Source organism: Lytechinus pictus, chromosome 16, assembly GCF_037042905.1.
Source record: "Lytechinus pictus isolate F3 Inbred chromosome 16, Lp3.0, whole genome shotgun sequence".
Lineage (NCBI taxonomy): Eukaryota > Metazoa > Echinodermata > Echinoidea > Temnopleuroida > Toxopneustidae > Lytechinus > Lytechinus pictus.
This window is the reverse complement of record NC_087260.1, coordinates 17386742-17406537: the sequence shown is the minus strand read 5'-3', so window position 1 is coordinate 17406537 and position 19796 is coordinate 17386742. Positions and strand designations below refer to the sequence as shown.

The following is a 19796-nucleotide window of genomic DNA, read 5'->3' as shown; positions in this document are numbered from 1 at the left end:
GCGTATTAAGCTCTATTACATTGTTGGGATGCCGTTGGGATTAAAGTATATTTCAGGTGGAATTTTATTTGAAAGAAAGTAACATTCGTGCCAAATGTATTCTTTTTTTTGTTATTACATTTTCAAACATCGTTTCATAGGAATATATAAATGTCAAATCTATGATTTATATTACATATCAATCATGACATGTCACCACTGAACAAAAAAGTGTAATCTAAAACGGTTGTGTTGAGAAGTAACTAGCACAAATATGAAATGTTTTTGTCAAGTTTATATTTTTAATTTGTCTAAAATATAAAGACTTTTAGGGAAAAATTACACCTTAGTATTTTTCAGGTCCTGATGACAGAGCAATGTGATTAAGCGACATGGCATACTTATCTGTTTGATATCACATTCATCATGATAGCACAAATATATTGTAAGACACAGTACATTGTATGATGTTTGGCAAAATAATGTCAATTTTTCTTTGAATTTCCTAGGTGTATGTAAACTTCTGGCCTCAACTGTGTATATTTATATCATTCCTTGGTCAATCTATATCACTATCCTCTTACCCACGAAGGCGCTGCAGCCGAATAGTGAAATGAAATACACAGCAACATAGCAATATATTATGTTAATCAGACGATTGTCAGTCTATGGTAATCCCGTTTCCTTGCCTCATTACCATGATCGTATTTGTATGGCGCGCCATTTGACCCATAAAGGCAAAAGTTTATCGACGATAAACTGAGTTTTCGCATTAATGGGTCAAATGGCGTGCCATATACGTGACATGCGCCTGAGGCAAAAACGTGAAGTAACATTATCGTATCATGTGCTTTGTACTTTGGCATCAAATGCCATATTATGATAACAAGGATAATACTGATAAAGAATTATCACAAAATCCATGAAAGAAATGAATAATTATCATTATCATAAAATAAAACAACAATTTGCTTTCCTGGTGTAATGATGCGTCGAATCGAAATGTACGTTTCGACGACTATAAATACATTTCCTCCTCTTTTTTGTTGAGGCATATATGCCTATTTGATATCAATAGTGGAATCTTCCTTTCTCTCTCCTTTCCCTTATCCATATTTTCAAAAATGACAAAAAACGGAGAATGTTTTATATTTTCATACAGGATGCGTGGAATTTGTATGGTCACCATCCCTTTTATATGTGTGTTGAGGACGGAGGGAACACTCACGGAGTTTTTCTACTGAACAGCAATGCCATGGGTGAGTTCTTCACAACTGTACACAGAATTATCCAGTCATGAAAATAATTTATCGGAAAACACTACAATTTTAGCCAATCTTCAGCAAAGCTTAAAGTCTGTCTTAAGCGTTGGCAAAGAGTCAATAATTTAAATTATACTCGAATGTCATTCCAATCTCCGAATTTGTAATTGCTTTTTTTTTCTTTCGCTCAACCGCTAAATTCTCAAATGTTCAAATATTCAAATGAAACATATCTAGCGCCCTCTCTCTTATATTTTATTTTAAAGGGCTCTTTGAGCATTTATCCTGCAAATTATGGGACAGGCTAAGAAGCTAAGGACATATCCTGAAATCATCAGCCTAATCAATGCTTTTGAATAGCTTCTATATGAAATAGAAAAACGGAAATATTTTATTATGATCTGGCTTTCGATTAAATTACATTTTCATGTAAAATTGCCATAAAATTTCACATCCTCCACTTTAAATCGTTTCATGGCATACACGGTCATAATCTAGTAATGAACTGGAAAAGTAATAACCATATTTGGGGGGGGGGATTACCAAAGCAAAGGAATGCTTTAATTCCAAATCTGCATTTATAGAAGAATTTAGACTGAATTATAGTATTTTCCAATGCAGAGAGCGGAATAACAATCAATCGGGAAAATGCATTAGTTGCAAGACATTTAATTGATTTGTAATCGATTTTCAAGAGTTTTGAAATTGCCCCATAAACGCAACATAATGAGCAGAATGGTGATAATTAAAGAAAAAAAAGTCACGTGTATTCTGATTTTTCGAATAGATATCGTACTTCAGCCAACACCAGCTCTTACATATCGGACTATCGGGGGTGTTCTTGATTTTTACATCTTCACTGGACCGACTCCAGAAAAGGTTATTCAACAATATGGAGAGGTAAATGTGTCTAGTTACATGTAATTCATATGAAATTATATGACAAATCGATGAACAATAAATAAAATCAATGCAGAAAAAATGAAAATGACACTTGACTACAGTTTAAGAATGATTAATCAACAATATAAAAAAAAATCACAAACTTGATTTGTTACGAAGCAGTCTGCAATTATTTGATGAGTATGATAAATGTAGCATTAGTAAGTAGCAGAAGAAGCAGCAGTAGTAGAAGTGGCAATGTTTTTTTTTTTTACCTTTATTGCTAAGAAAGCATGAATGCTTGTAAGCAAGCAACTAGGGAATCGAAGGCTTGTGGTCCTCTCTGAGGGACCTGGTAATAAGGATGGCTTACAAAAGAGCCCTGATCACCAAGGGAGAATCGAACCCGGTCACCGGAATCCCAAACCCCCGCTATACCGAGTGAGCTCTCACGCTTCCGCAAGTAGTAGCAGCAGTAATATGCTAATATATATTTTGTTCTTAGTAGTAGTCGTAACAATCAGCTCGTCTGGTTAGAAGTATATGGTGTAACTAATTGGTGAACAAATATATTACCGCCGACAGATTTAATGCTCGTTCGCCATTTAATGCTTTTATAAATTATATATTTCACAAGTTCACATCTTCGAGGTCATACGTTAAAGATATTCAAAGAACGATCTAGACTCGACATGCGCAAATGCGTTTTTAGTAACAGGGTAGTGAACGACTGGAATAGCCTCCCCCTAGAAGTTATTGACTCAGGCTCCATCGATGTATTCAAATTAAGACTCGATAAGTTTTGGTGGTCTGAGCGTTTCAATCTTCAATGATCAAAACCGTCTCTACCCTCCACGTGTGCAAGTTTGTGTTCTTATGTATTAAATAACACATCGTATGGAGATGGACTGCAATTTCAGATGAAGAGATCGAGGTCAACAGGATTACCTCACCTCGTAACATGATAATGATGATTATGATGATGAAATTTAAATTTATCGATTTCGTTTTTAATGTGTTCAAAGGTAATAGGGAGGCCTGTGATGGTTCCCTATTGGTCGTTGGGGTTCCAGCTGAGCCGATGGAATTATGGGAATTTAACACGTGTCAAGGAGGTGTGGTCATCGATGATCGAAGCTGGAATTCCATATGTAAGTAACTACTACGAGGAATTTATAAGGTATAATTGCCCTTTCCCATTGTTGCGCCACTTTCTATAAAAATGGAAGTAACGCAATAGCTGAATTTGTAAATTACTGAATGACGATATATCCATGTAATATATATATTTATATCATTAGTTGTGTAGATACACGTATGCCGATGATCGAATAAAGTACTCAATGTCATATCTATTTATTTATCCATGCATGTTCACAATGAACAATGTAAAAGAATACACATATAATATATAAATGTATATATGAATCACAGGTAAATACTGAATAACAAATGTGTTGCAACATAAGCTAAAAGCTTGAAGCACCTTTAAACTGGTTTTGCATCCAAGAAAACAAAATAAAAATGTGAGAATAAGGAAGAGAGGAAAGAAAGAGAATAATAAAAATAGGAGAGCATAATATTCATACCTGTTGGACGTCTTCAACCCGGGGTTTTTAAGGCGATCTTCAGGGAGACTGACGTCATTGGTAACTTGTGTGGTGTGGTGGGTCAATTTGATGCTTCGGTGGTTCTGGTTAGACGAAATTGCAGATTTTGAAAAATTACGTATTAGGCATTGTAGATGAACTCCGGGCATACCGGGAGGATGTGAAGCTCATTAATACTTCATGCAAAGCGTTTGTTCATGCCGATAAAACCCGGAACATATACATGATGAGCCCAAAGAAATACGAGAACCTACTGAATGAGATTCTTTGCAAGTATATCCATGAAGAAATAATTGAAGAAATCGATCGTAACTCAGAATTGATTGCAAGAAAATGAAACATCGATGATAGAATACACAAAACAGCAGAAAGACTAGCTTTCATTACTTTGAAAGACCAGAAGGAACTCACTCCCAGCAAAGATAGTTCACAGCACCTCCCTCGCGTCTTTCAAGCAGGAGGTGCAGCAAAGGAGGCTTCGTTAAGGCCTCTTCTGTTTTTAGCCGCACATAGTATTGTAGAGATTTTTACTCGCACTATTCATCTGGACACTTGACAAGCACAGGTACGATAATATGCCAACGGCAGTCCGTACTTTACAGGAAGAAGAAGAAGGAAAATGTCAAAAGCAACCTCCAGGCCAGCTCAAATAACCATACGTAACCGGAGCTATATAGCAAAACAATGCTTGATCACATTAGCAAGTAAATGAAAGCATAAACCAGTCCAAGCCAGTGGACCAGCAAAGCCGATGTACTACAATGGTTCAAAAGCTCCCAGATAAGGAATCATTGTCGTTTATTGTATTTGACATCATTGAATACTACCTCTCCATCACAATTGAGCTATTGTCCACCTGTCTGAGCTGGGCCAAGAAATTCACTGTCGTAGAGGATGACGAAATTAAAACGATCATGGATGAAAGGAGAACATTGCAGCTCTCAATAATTACAACAAAGCGTGGGGAAAAAAGAGAAGGCCGAGAGCTATTCGATAATTCCATGGGTGCCTACGACAGAACTGAGATTTGCGAGCTCGTAGGATTATCATTATGCTCTGTCACAACTAAACAAAAGACTTCACGCCTATAATAGTGAGGCCTATATCGCGACGATCGACGGTCTTGCTGTACTCATAAGAGCATCATCAGGGAGCAGGGCGGACGTACAAAGATATAATAAAGGTCTCCATTGATCTTGGCCTACGCATTACCGTCCAAACCAACTTAACAATCGTAGATTACTTGGTCGTCACCCTTCATCGAGACACCGAGACACAGGTACCTTTCAACCATACAGAAAACCCAATGGCATCCTACCTACGTACATCATGGTACATAGGACATCCAACCATCCACCCTCTATCCTCAATACACAGACGGATCCATAATTCAAATTTGTAATGTAAAAATGCCGTTAAAACAGAAGTGTGCCCCCCCTCCCCTTTTTAAAGTGAAGACCTTTCTCTTTTGTTTTTGCTTGTTAATTTTTTGGGGAACGAAATATACTTAATTTTTGGTTAAAAACCTTGGATCCGCCCCTGCCTCAATCAAATACACACGGCTGTTGAGGAGCGCCTCTTAACACTGTCCTCAAACGAAGACACTTCCTTATGACTTTTTGGTAATGGATTTTTATCATGGCGCCCATATTTTTGGTGCAACTGTTGCTAACCTTTATTGTGTTCTTACATGTATTTTAACGAAGACATTTTTAGCAAAGCAGCGCCACCATACGACGACGACCTGAAGAAAAAAATGGGTATGGTAACACCAAATACACATAACCAAGAGAAGAAAATAGAAAAAGAAGAAACAGCACAAGAAAAGTCACCGGGTTTAACCCACAGTTCCGAAGTAAAAACCAACTGAGGAGGTAGATTCAAAGAAGTAATGATGATGCACTTCCGAAGGGACATAAATTGAACAAAATGTTCAACAAGAACACAATAAAGGTTAGCTGCATTTGCCCGAAAATGTTGACGTCATAATAAACCCACAACTAAAAAGTCATTAAAGCAATCTAATCTATCTGCGAAAGAAAAGCCAAAATGCAAATGCACAAGGCGACGATCCGACATGGCATCGAAGAGAAACACTATTTCGGGCTTGCGCAGAAACTCGCAAGTGAATCTGAATTCACTCTCATTATAGGGATCAGTGAGGGAAACTTAACAAAGAACACAAAAGAAATGCTAATTACCCATTGATCAAATAAGCACGGTCGTCGTATCACGGACCAATCTTGTCCAATATTCCTGCGCAACCTGATTTTTTACATCAAAATCTCAAACGCACATTGCACATTTGGTGGGTGATGTGTTTGTCTCATATTTGGTATCAAAATATAGAGGACTAATTGAATTGTGTGATGATGTAAATGAAATATCGTAGTCGTTTTCCTTTGAAGGCAAAATACATAGGAATCCCGGCTTCCTTTTTTTTTTCTTGGACGCACTGTATATATGCATGTATGTGTAGATACATTTATACACGTCTTTATCATTGTCACCTTTATCATAGGATGTCCAATACGGGGATATCGACTACATGGACGGGAAGAAGGACTTTACATACGACAAGGTCACCTACGCAGGACTTCCAGAGTTTGTTGATGACGTTCACGCACATGGCCAGAAGTACATTATCATATTGGTGAGGATGCATATTTGTTTTATCATGAAGTAAATCTTAGTCCATGGTATGAAAAGGAGATATTGTATCGAGAGACATGAAAATTTGGTCTACTTCTTAAATAGTGTGATACAACGTGAATTTGCCCTTCTCTCAATTGTTGTAATTGCCCTTTTGTCTCCACTTCACTCCATCTAATACCCATTTATTACACTTTTCATTTAATCTAACGCCAAAAAAATATCTCCTGCCGCTGTGTCATAGGTGTCCTCATTGACGTTATACAGTGCGTCCCAGAAAAAACGAAACCGAGATTTAGCGATGATTCATCATAACTTAATCACAAATACAATTAACAAATTACCTACCAATGTAAAGCTTAGAATCTCCTCTTTCATCTGTTATTACTTAGATTATTCCTCATTCACGCATGAGTGAGAAAAAACAATTTGAAAAAAGGATACCAAAAACTCATTTGGCGGGGTGTATCTGAATTTCAAAGAGAAAATCACATGTCTTAAAAGTTCAATATCTGCTCTTTAATTTGATACCTCAAATACAGAAAATGGTCAAGAAATAACAACGTTTTTTATGACTTGCATTTCAGACAGTAGGCCTGTGCATGCTCGATTGAGGGTTCTCGTGAACAGAACTTTCACGCACTGTAATTTATAAGTCCCTAATTTCCTATTTACAACGCGAAACTGATTTGCATTTCTATTTGTTCTCTCTTCCTTTATTTAGGATCATTGCATCAAGATCGAAGATGGATACCATGCATATGACACTGGCCTCAGTCCTAATGTGTATGTTCTTGATCCACAAGGTAGCAATCCTATTGTGGGGGAAGTAAGTACCCATTTCAATATTTTAATTACGTAGATTCATGTGTTGCATCGTAGGGTGTATGATTATGGAATGATTCAACATCCTTGATTTAAAAATTATGATTTTAATAATAGTAATGACGGTGATTATGGTGATGATGATGATGCAAAAATAGAAATTACTTGCAATAATAGGAATGTTAATCAAAATGAAAATCATAACAAAAATAATGGTTATTATGATAACATTAAAAACGATAATGACAACAATAACGAAATAATACTGATATTGATAATGGTAACAGTAGATATGACATATAATGATTACAATAATGGAAATACAATAATACTTATTCGTAGCGTTGTCATATACGCGTTTCAAAGTGTTTTTAAGGTTAAAATTGTATAAGACAAGACAAAATGTAACTGTGAAGGACATACCGAGACTTAGCTGATTTGAAATAAACCACAAACCAAATGTGAACGGCAAGAATATGAAATTATGGAATTATATTGATTCCAATATTTATTTCATAATATTTATTTTTATAACTAGCTTTGAATTGCATATCCTGTACATATTTTTATGACCATCTACTGTTCGGTATTTCTTTTTAATTATTTGAAAGGTATGGCCTGGAGATAGTGTATATCCGGATTTTACGAACCCTAATGCACAAGCCTGGTGGACAACACTTTGCAAAGATTTCCACGACGTCATCCCATATGATGCTTTATGGATTGTAAGTTACATTAAGTTTTACCTGATGTTCTGCAGTTAATGAAAGTTTAAATAAGAACCCATTCAAATGGCGTTTACGATCATCGTAAGGTGGCCGTATGATAATCGTACACTGCTAATCGTACGATCCCCTTAAGGTGGTGCGACGATCACAAAATTCTCGTACGGTTTTAATGAGCTGGGAAGCTGTGCTTTCTTGTCCAAATCGTGTGATCGTGTCCCTAAAACAGATATCTATACGATCCCTGTATGGCTTTGTCTTTGCCCCGCTGCGATGTCGTTCACATCGTAGCCCGTCTCAACGATACACACAATGCCCCCTAAAATCACAGACTAATATATTGTAAGGTGACCTGAGCCAATATAAACTAGGTTTAAAAGACAACCAGAAAGACGCATCAAAGTTAGTGGGAGTTTTCGATTGGCTCGTCCACTATGCGAACACGACGAGATTAGGATACCTATGAAGCTCTGCGCATGCGTGAAGTAATCAGTTGCTAGCACTACCCAAATTTGCGATTTGTATTAAGGGTTTTAACGTTCGTCTCACTATACATGACGTCTTCAAGTTGAGAAAAAATGGAGTCGTTATCGATATTGATTCAAAGACGACGAAGGTGATGATGATGATATGTAAAACTTGGGTCATTTAACATGAAATTCACTCGCTCATTTAACAATGTCACAATAATTTTTCAAAATTTGTAACCGCGAATTGCGAAGAGTTGCTAAAGCAATTCCGTTGTTTAATGGTTAAAGTGAGACGATACTTATCTTAGAAAAGTGTGTTTGTGGCTCCAATTCTCCAATATTCAATTATTTAATGTCCATTACTTTTATTATCACACAGTTTGATAAGAATACAGGTAGAGGTGTAATTGGCTATTTTCCAATTGTTATCACTACCACTTAATACTATTTCGATGTATTTTCGCCTTCTATAACCCCTATCTATTTACAGGATATGAACGAACCTTCAAATTTCATACGAGGGTCAACTGCCGAAGGAGAATGCATCGATAATAGATGGAACTACCCGCCTTACTTACCCAGTGAGTAATATTTTTGTTAAACAAAAGACAGCGATGGAACGATAGAAGATAGAAATTCAAGTCATGATTACAATGTTTACACAAACTTTCAAACACTAAAATACTACAAAAATACAATAAAAGATAGCGAATGGCGGAAAATTTGTATCAACGTTTTGCATGTTCGCTTTAAGAATTGAAACACCTTTCAAATGTTTTAAGGCATGATGTATCAGTTTGGAAATAACAGTGTTGCTAAATTCTCTGAAGGTGATACTTGATTAGGCCTACATGACTATGCCAAAAAAAATAATGGTTGAGGATGACACTTATCATTACGGATATTCATTTTATTAGTAAAGATTTAAAATTTTTGCACTAAATGTACATGATGAATCCAAATTTTAACATGGTTTAAGAGGCCGATCCATAGTACATCAATAGATAAATGATACAGAATGCAAATTTTCAATTAATCAATAATTGAGGTTGGCAGTGAGGATAATATCAAACGAATTGTGAGCAATATGTCTAATGCCACTTCTTTAACAGATTCTCAACCTACTATAGGCTTTTGAAAAAAACTTGTCAATTGTAATATTCCTGCTCTGACCTCTATTGTAAACAGTTTATCATCGGGTACATTTCCAGATTGTGTTCATCAGACTATAGTTACACCAATAATTAAGAAAAACTATTTGAATAAACACATATTATATAATTATAGGCCTGTTAGTAATATTTCACATATTGCTAAATTGATAGAAATGGTAATATCAATTCAACTAACAGAACACATAAATGATAATGGCTTATACGATCCAATGCAGTCAGCATATACAGTGCGTCCCAGAAAAAAACGAAACCGAGATTAAGCGATGATTTATCATAACTTAATCACAAATGCAATAGACAAATGACCTACCATTGTAAAGCTTAGAATCTCCTCTTTCATCTGATACCACTTAGATTATTCCTCATTCACGCATGAGTGAGCAAAAACAATTTGAAGAAAGGATACCAAAAACTAATTTGGCGGGCTGTATCTAGGTTTCAAAAAGAAAACCAAATTTTTAAGAAATTCAATATCTGCTCTTTAATTTGATACCTCAATTACCGAAAATGGTCAAGAAATAACAAAGTTCTGGTTATTTAAAATAAGGCTTGAATTTCAATAATTTCATAAAATGAAGAGGTTTTACAGGCTAGCGTTCAAACTCACTCGACATTCCGTTTTGTTGACGATCAGCCATGCATTAAATATTTTGTTAACCATGCGATAGCTTCTGTGGGAAACCGGTGAAAACACGTTTATTTAATGAAATTATGGAAATACAAGCATTGTTTCGAGGGAACATAACTTTTTTACTTCTTGACCAATTTTTAAAGCTTAGAATCTCCTCTTTCATCTGATATTACTTAGATTATTCCTCATTCACGCATGAGTGAGCAAAAAAATTTGAAGAAAGGATACCAAAAACTCATTTGGCATGGGATATCTGAATTTCAAAAAGAAAATCACATGCCTAAAAAGTTCAATATCTGCTCTTTTATTTGATACCTTAATCACAAAAATTGGTCAAGAAGTAAAAAAGTTATGTTCCCTCGAAACAATGCTTGTATTTCCATAATTTCATTAAATAAACCTGTTTTCACCGGTTTCCCACAGAAGCTATCGCATGGTTAACAAAAGATTTAATGCATGGCTGATCGTCAACAAAACGGAATGTCGAGTGAGTTTGAACGCTAGCCTGTAAAACCTCTTCATTTTATGAAATTATTGAAATCCAAGCCTTATTTCAAATAACCAGAACTTTGTTATTTCTTGACCATTTTCGGTAATTGAGGTATCAAATTAAAGAGCAGATATTGAATTTCTTAAAAATTTGGTTTTCTTTTTGAAACCTAGATACAGCCCGCCAAATGACTTTTTGGCATCCCCTTTTTAAATTGTTTTTGCTCACTCATGCGTGAATGAGAAATAATCTAAGTAATTTTAGATGAAAGAGGAGATTCTAAGCTTTACAATGGTAGGTCATTTGTCTATTGTATTTATGTTTAAGTTATGATAAATCATCGATAAATCTCGGTTTCGTTTTTTCTGGGACGCACTGTAGATCCTATTTCAGTACTGAGACAGCCCTTTTGAAATTGCAGAATGATCTGTCATTTTTCGATCAGCATAAGTGTGTTTTCTTAGTCTCATTGGACCTAAGTGCAGCTTTGATACTGTGGATCATACCATAATATTACTGAATCGCTTAGAATCTCGATTTCACATATCTGGTCTAGCTCTTAAACAGTTTAAGTCTTACCTGACTGGTTGGTCATCTAGGGTAAGCATAGCCGGAGAGTTGTCTGACCCGTTGGTCACTGGGTTTGGGGTACCCCAAGGGTCAGTTCTCGGGCCGATTCTGTTTAGTCTGTATATCACTCCTATCTCTGACATTATTAATAAACATGGTCTACAGCATATTTGTTATGCCGATGATATACAATTGTATTGTTACTTTGACCCGCGCTCTTTTGAAAATATCAATGAAACACTTGAGAAAACCTCTCTTTGTATTTCAGAAATAAGTATGTGGATGTCATCTAACTATCTCCAACTAAATAATAGCAAAACTGAATTCATAGCTCTCTGTTTTCCTGCCCGCCATCTGCAATCAATATCACATATCCAGCTTAATGTTAATGGTCAAGGCATCCCCATCTTCACTAAAACTACTGTTCTTGGAGTATGCATTGATAACATGTTCACAAGCTCAAGTAAATCAGGTTGTCCGTAATTGTAATCATCTCAGCAATTTGTGGAGGATTCGTAGATTCATTGATCTTAAGACACGTCACCAAGCTGTCCAAGCACTTGTTCTTTCTCGGTCAGATTACTGCAATAGTTTATATACTGTTTTGTCAGCTAGGGATAGAAGAAAACTCGAGGTTATTTAGAATCGTGCCGCTCGATTAATTTTTGACTTTGGATCCCGAAATCATACTACAACCCTACTTAAGGAACTCCACTGGCTACCTCTATTCCAACGTTTTCAGTTTAATGTCTGTTTATATGTATACAAAACTCTAAATCAATTGGCACCTGAATATCTTGATAATACCATCAAAGTATACACATCTTCGTTCAATCACGGACACATGCAGACTTTGCATTCCCTTGTCGAAACGGTTATACTTCGTATTTCCGAAGGTTCGTAATTCCGAAGGTTCGTAATTCCGAAGGTTCGTAATTCCGAACCACGTAAATTGCCTATACCTCGATGTTCGTTAATCCGATAACGAAAAAGGGTTCGTTAATCCGAACATTTGTGGCGTTATTCCGACGGTTCGTTATTCCGAAGGTTCGATAATCCGAAAACAAAATAAGATTCGTTGTTCCGAAGGTTCGTTAATCCGAAAAAGAAATAAGGTTCTTTGTTCCGAAGGTGCTTTAATCCGAAAACAAAATAAGGTTCGATGTTCCGAACGTTCGTAATTTCGTAACGAACCTTATTTTGTTTTCGGATTAACGAATCTTCGGAATTACGAACCTCAATTCGATTTCGGACTAACGAACCTTCGGAATTACGAACCTTATTTCGTTTTCGTATTAACGATCCTTGGGAATTACGAACCTTCGGAATTGCGAACCTTCGGAAATACGAACCTTCGGAATAACCGAACCTTCGGAATAACGAAGCGTCGGAATTACGAATGTATGCAGTCGAAACTCTCCTCTGCCGAAAAACGTTTTGCTGTATCATTTGCAAAGACTTGGAATGCCATCCCTCTTCCAATAAATACTTCATACATTGTACGCGCTATGGCACTTTTTGTTTTTAGCGCTTCTAAATATCCATTATTATTATTAATAATTGAATACATTTACGAATACATGACAAGATTAAGATAAATACCTGAATTGTGTACGTTCGTTTCAATATGATCGATACATTGAAATTCTCATCATTCTAGAACTTCTTATGGATGACGGAAAGATCTTTACCAAGACTATATGTATGGATGCCCAGCATCACGCCGGAAATCATTACGACTACCATAGCCTTTATGGTCATACAATGACTGAAATGACATTTGAGTAAGTAGGACCCTATAGAGTACCGAAGCGATGACGTCAGTTGTCGTGGTGTCATGGCGGCCTGGTTCTAAACAAATGAACCCAGAATGAAAACGTTTGTTTCTCATATGAGAAAATGGCTGTTATCGGAATGATCGCTTGCAACCTATTTTTCAGACGAGCCAAAATGTGTACAGGCGATCGTCAGGTACGACTCTGTTTAGAACCAGCCCGCCATGACACCATGGCAACTGACGTCACAGTTCGGTACTCCATTGTTCAGATTCAGATTCCATTTACTCACGTTTTAAATCACATCAAACAAAACAAAGAATCATCAAAAATGTATCCCTCGATAGATTTCGTTTTAAATCACTGCATTAATAAAAATGAACAGTACATCAAAAATAGATACGTAAATCGAGTTATTGACCAGCTCAAACAAAAGTCAAATTGCCTGAAATGAGACTAACCATAATTTTGGTCAGTTCACGGCAAAAAAATGGATCTGCATTGCCGATAATATTATTTTAGTTATAATACAAACATGCAGTCTAGCTTCTCCAAAGGCCCTAGTTCTGAAAAAGTATCAACATAGAATTATTTCTATTTTGATGTACAAACATTCTGTATATTTTTGATGAATCATTTTATTCAATAAAGTCACATGATCTCTACTTACGCCTGTCCAGAGTGAACTGCACGCATATGAATAACTCATGTGTGCCCTATTGGTCATTGTCAGGATGCTGCGGGAAAATTTGATTCGTTTTGTTTTGATTTATCTTGCAGAGCAGAGGCTGTCTGAACAGGGATATCGCTACCAAATGGAAATCTATTCCCGGCAAGCAGTGGCGTAATGAGTCCAAAATTTTGAGGGGGGCAGATATGGCAAATCCTTGCAACTTGCAAGCGAAGGAAGCAAGCACAAATTTCGAAAAAAATTTATTACAAAAATCAAGCTTTGTGATAGATATTGACATAGCATTCAGAAAATAATATCATATTTCATTGTTTTTTCTTTCATTTTCTTTTTTTTCCTTCTTGGTAAGAAATTGGGGGGGGGGCGGGGGCAAGCGCCCCCCATCTGTACGAAACTGTCGGCAAGCGTGTTTTTTTTTTCAGCGTGGACTTTGGGGTTTAGCACGCAAGAATTTGAAATGGAAATACACTATTTATACAAAAAGAAAAAGGAGACAACACTGGCGTAAATCCGTGTCGATGGGTGGGGGGATGACTGAAATATTTTGGCATTTTTTTGCAATCATGTTTTTAGATATGCAAGGAATTGTCATTGATATGTCCACAGTGGCGACCGTGGGTCACGGCATTGGGGGAGGGGCACCAGCAAAATTTTTGAATGACTGAGTGAGTGACCTAATAGAGACATTTTTAAGGAAAATGTCATTAAACGGATATGTATCTCACTGATCAAATAATGCGAGCGCGAAGCGCGAGCTGAAATGTTGTTATATTCACACCTAAAAAGGGACATTATAATCAAATTTGTGTAATCATGATAGGTACCTGTCTCGCTTAACAATGCGAGCGCGAAGCGCGAGATGAAAACGCGCGAGATGAAAACTTAGATAATTCAGACCTGAAGTGGGGCATTCTAAGGTTTCTTTGTAGGAATTAACTAGGACCATACGTATTTCATTAACCAAATGATGCGAGCGCGAAGCGCGAGCTGAAAATTGTTGATATTCAGATCAGAAGAAGGGACATTTTAAGGACTGATTTTAGGAATTCATGAAGAGCAGACATATCTCACCAATCCACTAATGCGAACGTAATCACGGACAGGAAATGTTTCATATATACGAAGACCTTAACATGGGGCAATCACTTTTGAGTCATGAAAAAGAAGCATATGTCACTACATAAAACAATGATAACTCAAGTACTATGAAATATATTTGGTTTATATTGACTTGAAAACGGGATGCTTTAGTACAACAGGATTATATATCTCGTTAAACAGACAATGCGAGCACCAGGAACAATGAAGACGTAGGCCCTGGGCAAATAATGTTTCATAAAGTTATGATAAAAAATTTTCTTATGTAATGTAACTTAACATAGTTATAATATAATATAACATTCTAATGAATAATATTTTCTTCTTTCCCACTACGTTTCTCTTCCTTTCTCCCTCTTTTCTCCTTTTCCCACTTTCCCCGTTTTTTTTTTGGTCAGCCGATGGGGGGGGGGGATGTGCCCCCCATGTCCCCCGTAGTTACGCCACTGTATGTCCATATGGCAAATACCCCTCCAATATTATTATCTTTTTTACCCCATGATGGTTTAATGGTTTTATTAGAGATTACATTCAACAAATTTTTGACATTCCATCTTAATCCCTTCCCAAAGACCCCAACATTGATGAATTGGAAGAAACGGGGGTTTCTCTTCAATGTTATAATAAGGACATAAGTATTTCGTTTGGAAATGGTGAACTGGCTCTTTATTTGCATTTTATGATTCAATAATATTATTTTATTTCTTAAGCGGTATTTTTGGAAGAATTTTCACCAATAAAACAATTATCTCTGGTGATTTTGTTTTCATTTCTTTCGTAAAAAGTGGGGGGGGGGGATGTTTGTACAGGCCATCCCCCTCCTCGAAAAGTGTGGGGGGGATATATCCCCCCATCCCCCCCCCCCCGGGATTTACGCTAGTGGGAGACAAGGTCAGAGATACTGCATAAAATTGACTATTTCGGTGAAATTGCGTTTCAATGGCTTGTACTCCCATGGACCGTATTCCATAAACGAGATAAGCTTTTTGCTTAAGTTTGAACAATTTGTCTTAGCATTTTGCGTGTCTAATAGATCGTCCCTAACGATATTCTATAAACTCTAAGACATTTGTCTCAAGTCAGATGATATGGCTAAGCCAAAGTCTCAAATTATATGACGTCATGAGAAAATTGCAATGTCGCGCAACTTTTGTCGCGATCGTAACAGCTGCTCCGCGGTAAAAAGTCTATGCGTTTTATGTGTTAAAGCAAAAATCGCATCATAACAAATATCAAGATGGAGGCTGAGGAAAAAAAGGAAGGCCAATTTCACTGAAGAAGAGAGAAATTGCTCTAATAGCAGAAATTAGAGAGAGGGAAGAGATCTTGAGACCCAAGCTTAATTTGCGTATCACGTTTCAGGATAAAGAAAAGGCGTGGGCCGAAATTGCCTTGAAACTAAAACAATTAAGACAACTGTCAAGTTTGGGCAAAGTTCTTAGCCACGTTGTATCTATGGAATGCAGACTCTGCAGTTTTAAGAAAAGTTACTAAGCCATTCACCCTATATATGTCTTAATCTCGCAAAAACAAATTCTTAGCCAGTTCTATATGGAATACGCGTTTTGGCTAAGAAATCTGTCTTAGACAGAAAATAAGACAAAATGCTTAGATTTTTACATAAGCATGCTTATCTCATTTATGGAATACGAGCCCTGGCTTTTACGAGTGTGGCGGAAACGTACACGTTCAGTTTGTAAAGTACAACTTAAACATCGTGAATTGACCCTCTACATGAAATGGTTCCAATTTATTGTGAGTTTTTTATCATTGATCTTGCAAACACGATTTCATAGAATGCAGTTTTTAGTTAAAGATTCGTTTCTCTTATATCATGTACTACCTGTAGGACCATAAAGGCAGTGTTTCCAGAAAAACGCAGCCTCGTCTTCACCCGGTCTTCGTTCGCTGGTACAGGGAAGTATGGGCAACATTGGCTTGGGGACAATCAGAGTTTCTGGGAACACATTTGGTGGAGTATTGTAGGTGAGTGTTCAGCAAACCGAAGCGAGCTAGAATTTCGAAAGAGGGTCCTTACAAGCAAAACAAATTATTGTCATCTTCGCAGTATGTTGGATTTAGTTTAAGATATTCAACAAGTGCAAAGCATCTGCGTTACGCAATTCATTATAGCAGCAGCGGTGAGTTTGAAAACAACTAAGATGAATAAGTTTTTCACAAAGAAAACGTCATTTATTTGATAATAAAACACACAGTTCATTGACCTCAAATGAGATCTGACTTTGATCATGTGACTTGAAAATTTTGCAAGATGACCAGTGAAACGAAACGTGATTACCCTTTAGTCCAAGTTTCATGAAAATAATATAGACAAGTATATCCATTTCATCAAAGTTATGACATTTCAAAACTTAACATTGACTAGGATTTAAATGGTGATACTCGAACAAAATTACATTAATCATAAATGGCCTTTGACATTGATCAAGTGACATGCAACTCTTCCAAAATCATCAGTGATACTTGAATGCCCTTGTGTTCATGTTTCATAAATGAGATCCATATGCTATATAAGTTGGTTCAAGTTTTCAATGTTGAAGACGCCGCCACCGCCATCGCAAAAGCATGAAAAACAGCCCCTTTAGTTTCGTATGTAGTTTCGTATGTAGTTGAAACAAAACTTGTGAAATGATAATGCTTGCCGAAAAAAGAAGAAACGATGACAAACGTTTTATTTGTAAAAAGAATAGTTGTTTTGGTTTCTAAGTAAATTTGGTGTAGAACACTGGAATACATGTCTACGCACGTCTTTAAAGCAAGACAAGGTCACCATGGTCACTGTACGCCTTTTCGACGCAAATATACATGTAGTAGAGATACCTTATGATCCCTTTGGCATGAGAAATCAGTTGAGGCTTGTTCATAGGAGGTGGAGTGTTGTTGCGAAAACACTTGCCTCGATTTGGGACACACAGCATGCAGGGCCTCGCCTCACCAAGGTTTGCGATTGATCCAATGTATTCTAACTATGGCAAGCCTTCGATATTTGCACAGGCGACATACCTTGTGCCCCATTGTAAACGAAAAGGAGCACCCTGATTTGTCAAAGTATAAATGAAAAAAATAATTTAAAGAACGCTCTGAATGTTAAAGCTTTAGAGATTGTGGTTAAAGTCAATCAGATCAGTCAACATTCTTTGTATTAAGACAGAATAATGAAGTACATTTGCCGAATAATAATCCAACTAATTCACAAACGCGCGAAGAGCATTCTTCAAGGATGGGAGCGCGAAGCTGCCACTAACGTCTTGATAAAGAACATTGAAATTCCACCTTTTTTCCCCTCCCATTCCCCTTTCTTTCTTTGCAGGCATGTTCGAGTTCAACATGTTTGGCTTTCCATATGTAAGTACAATTAAATAATGTTATGAACACAAGTATGTATTAAATCGCATCAATATATACATTTTGTTAAAACACGTAATATTCTATTTGTATTTTACCCTTATATACATGTAGCCAAAGCAGAGGAAGTAGATTATCTTGCTTCACTCTCTGCAGGCAGCTACAAAATAAAAATGCATAAAAATCAATTAAGGCAGAAAAAAGGGGTTTCAGATGAAGTCATCACTTCGGCTGCAGATGCATGTTAATTTGAAGATAAGAAATTTAAATAAAAGGATACCCCAGACTTTTGATGAAATTTTTAAAAGTGTTTTCTTTATCCGATTATTTTCTTTGTCTGCTCAAGTATAAATTATATATGTTTGTGTGTGTTTACGACTATACGCATCAGTATGGTCTATTATGATTTAATGTAATAAAGTAATTAATCATGACAAAGATAAAAATCGGTCTTTCCGATTCTTTTCTTTGTCCAAAGAAAAAAAAATCGGAAAAACAAAACACTTAAAAATGTCATCAATATCTGACAAATAATAAGAACGCTATGATATAGTGAACCTTTCCTCAAAATTCATTAGTAAGTGCAGTTTAACTGCTTTAAAAGCAGTTAAACTGCACTTACTCATGAATGTTTGAGGAAGCTAATGTTGTCATACTCCCACTTTCTTTTGCATTTTATTGTATGAAATTATTTCTCTTCACCAAGAATGGCAAAAAAAGGATTGATAAATGAGTTAATGCACATTATGTTTATTACTGCCAATTATTTTGTTAGAAGGGAGACATATCATACTGTATACTTGTATGGAATATATGATTTTACGTAATAACGTAAAAAAATCAAATTCAGGACATAACATCATTAACCCATGTAATTAATTTTCATGACGGCGTGCATGCCTATTGCTAAACTTTAAATTTCAAAAAATTCCTTATATTTGTGTAAAATTGTCAGCGATTTGCTCGATGGGCATTATTCTTTTTTCAGATGAAAAAAATATGTTCAGCTCGAAGTAAGCCAACCCCCTTTAATACCACCGGTTAGCATCTAGACCTTAACTTGATTTTTTGGGGGTAGCGAATAATTTATTTTGCTTCGTCCTGGTTTAGATCGGAGCAGACGGAGCTGATTCTCGTGACTTACTTTCGTCTCCTTTATTTTTTACCAATTTTTACTCTCTTATTTTAATTTGTCATGGTTTAGATATAGATTGGAGGAATCTGAGATAACGTATTTTGGATTCGGTTACTTAATTCCTCCCCCTTTCCCGTTTTATAATGGTTTAGATTGGAGCTGATATCTGTGGATTTTGGTTCAACACAACGGAAGAGATGTGCTGGAGATGGATGCAAACTGGTGCTTTTTATCCGTACGCAAGGAATCACAACGGGGATGGCATGATTGTAAGTGAAGACTCTCATTCAAACAAAATTATGAGGGCGCAATTCATGATTTTAAATATATATTACAACGCTGGTGGCTCCCTCCCATGTGTTAACGAGACGATAGTTTAGATCTCATTGTTGGACTCCTGCTGTATGTAAGCCTACGTTGTTTTGAACCTAACTAGACAGGGCAGGAAAAAGCCCCTTTC

General features: G+C 36.4%; 1 protein-coding gene and 1 long non-coding RNA gene across 2 annotated transcripts in view; one reads left to right on the top strand and one right to left on the bottom strand.

Moving 5' to 3' along the window:
- Positions 1-19796, top strand: part of LOC129279711 (sucrase-isomaltase, intestinal-like) — a 47108-nt gene that overhangs the window by 5036 nt on the left and 22276 nt on the right. Inside the window, exons 5-15 of the mRNA XM_054915812.2 lie at positions 1142-1238; positions 2029-2141; positions 3149-3274; positions 6255-6386; positions 7110-7214; positions 7822-7935; positions 8896-8986; positions 12932-13055; positions 16685-16821; positions 18167-18201; positions 19489-19605. Coding sequence (XP_054771787.2) covers positions 1142-1238; positions 2029-2141; positions 3149-3274; positions 6255-6386; positions 7110-7214; positions 7822-7935; positions 8896-8986; positions 12932-13055; positions 16685-16821; positions 18167-18201; positions 19489-19605 — 1191 coding nt within the window. The remainder of the gene's footprint in view (positions 1-1141; positions 1239-2028; positions 2142-3148; positions 3275-6254; positions 6387-7109; positions 7215-7821; positions 7936-8895; positions 8987-12931; positions 13056-16684; positions 16822-18166; positions 18202-19488; positions 19606-19796) is intronic.
- On the bottom strand, positions 12431-12642 carry LOC135157034 (uncharacterized). The gene is made up of 2 exons (XR_010296115.1): positions 12608-12642; positions 12431-12549 (listed from the first exon to the last, which is right to left on the bottom strand). It is a non-coding gene; the product is annotated as an uncharacterized LOC135157034 (long non-coding RNA).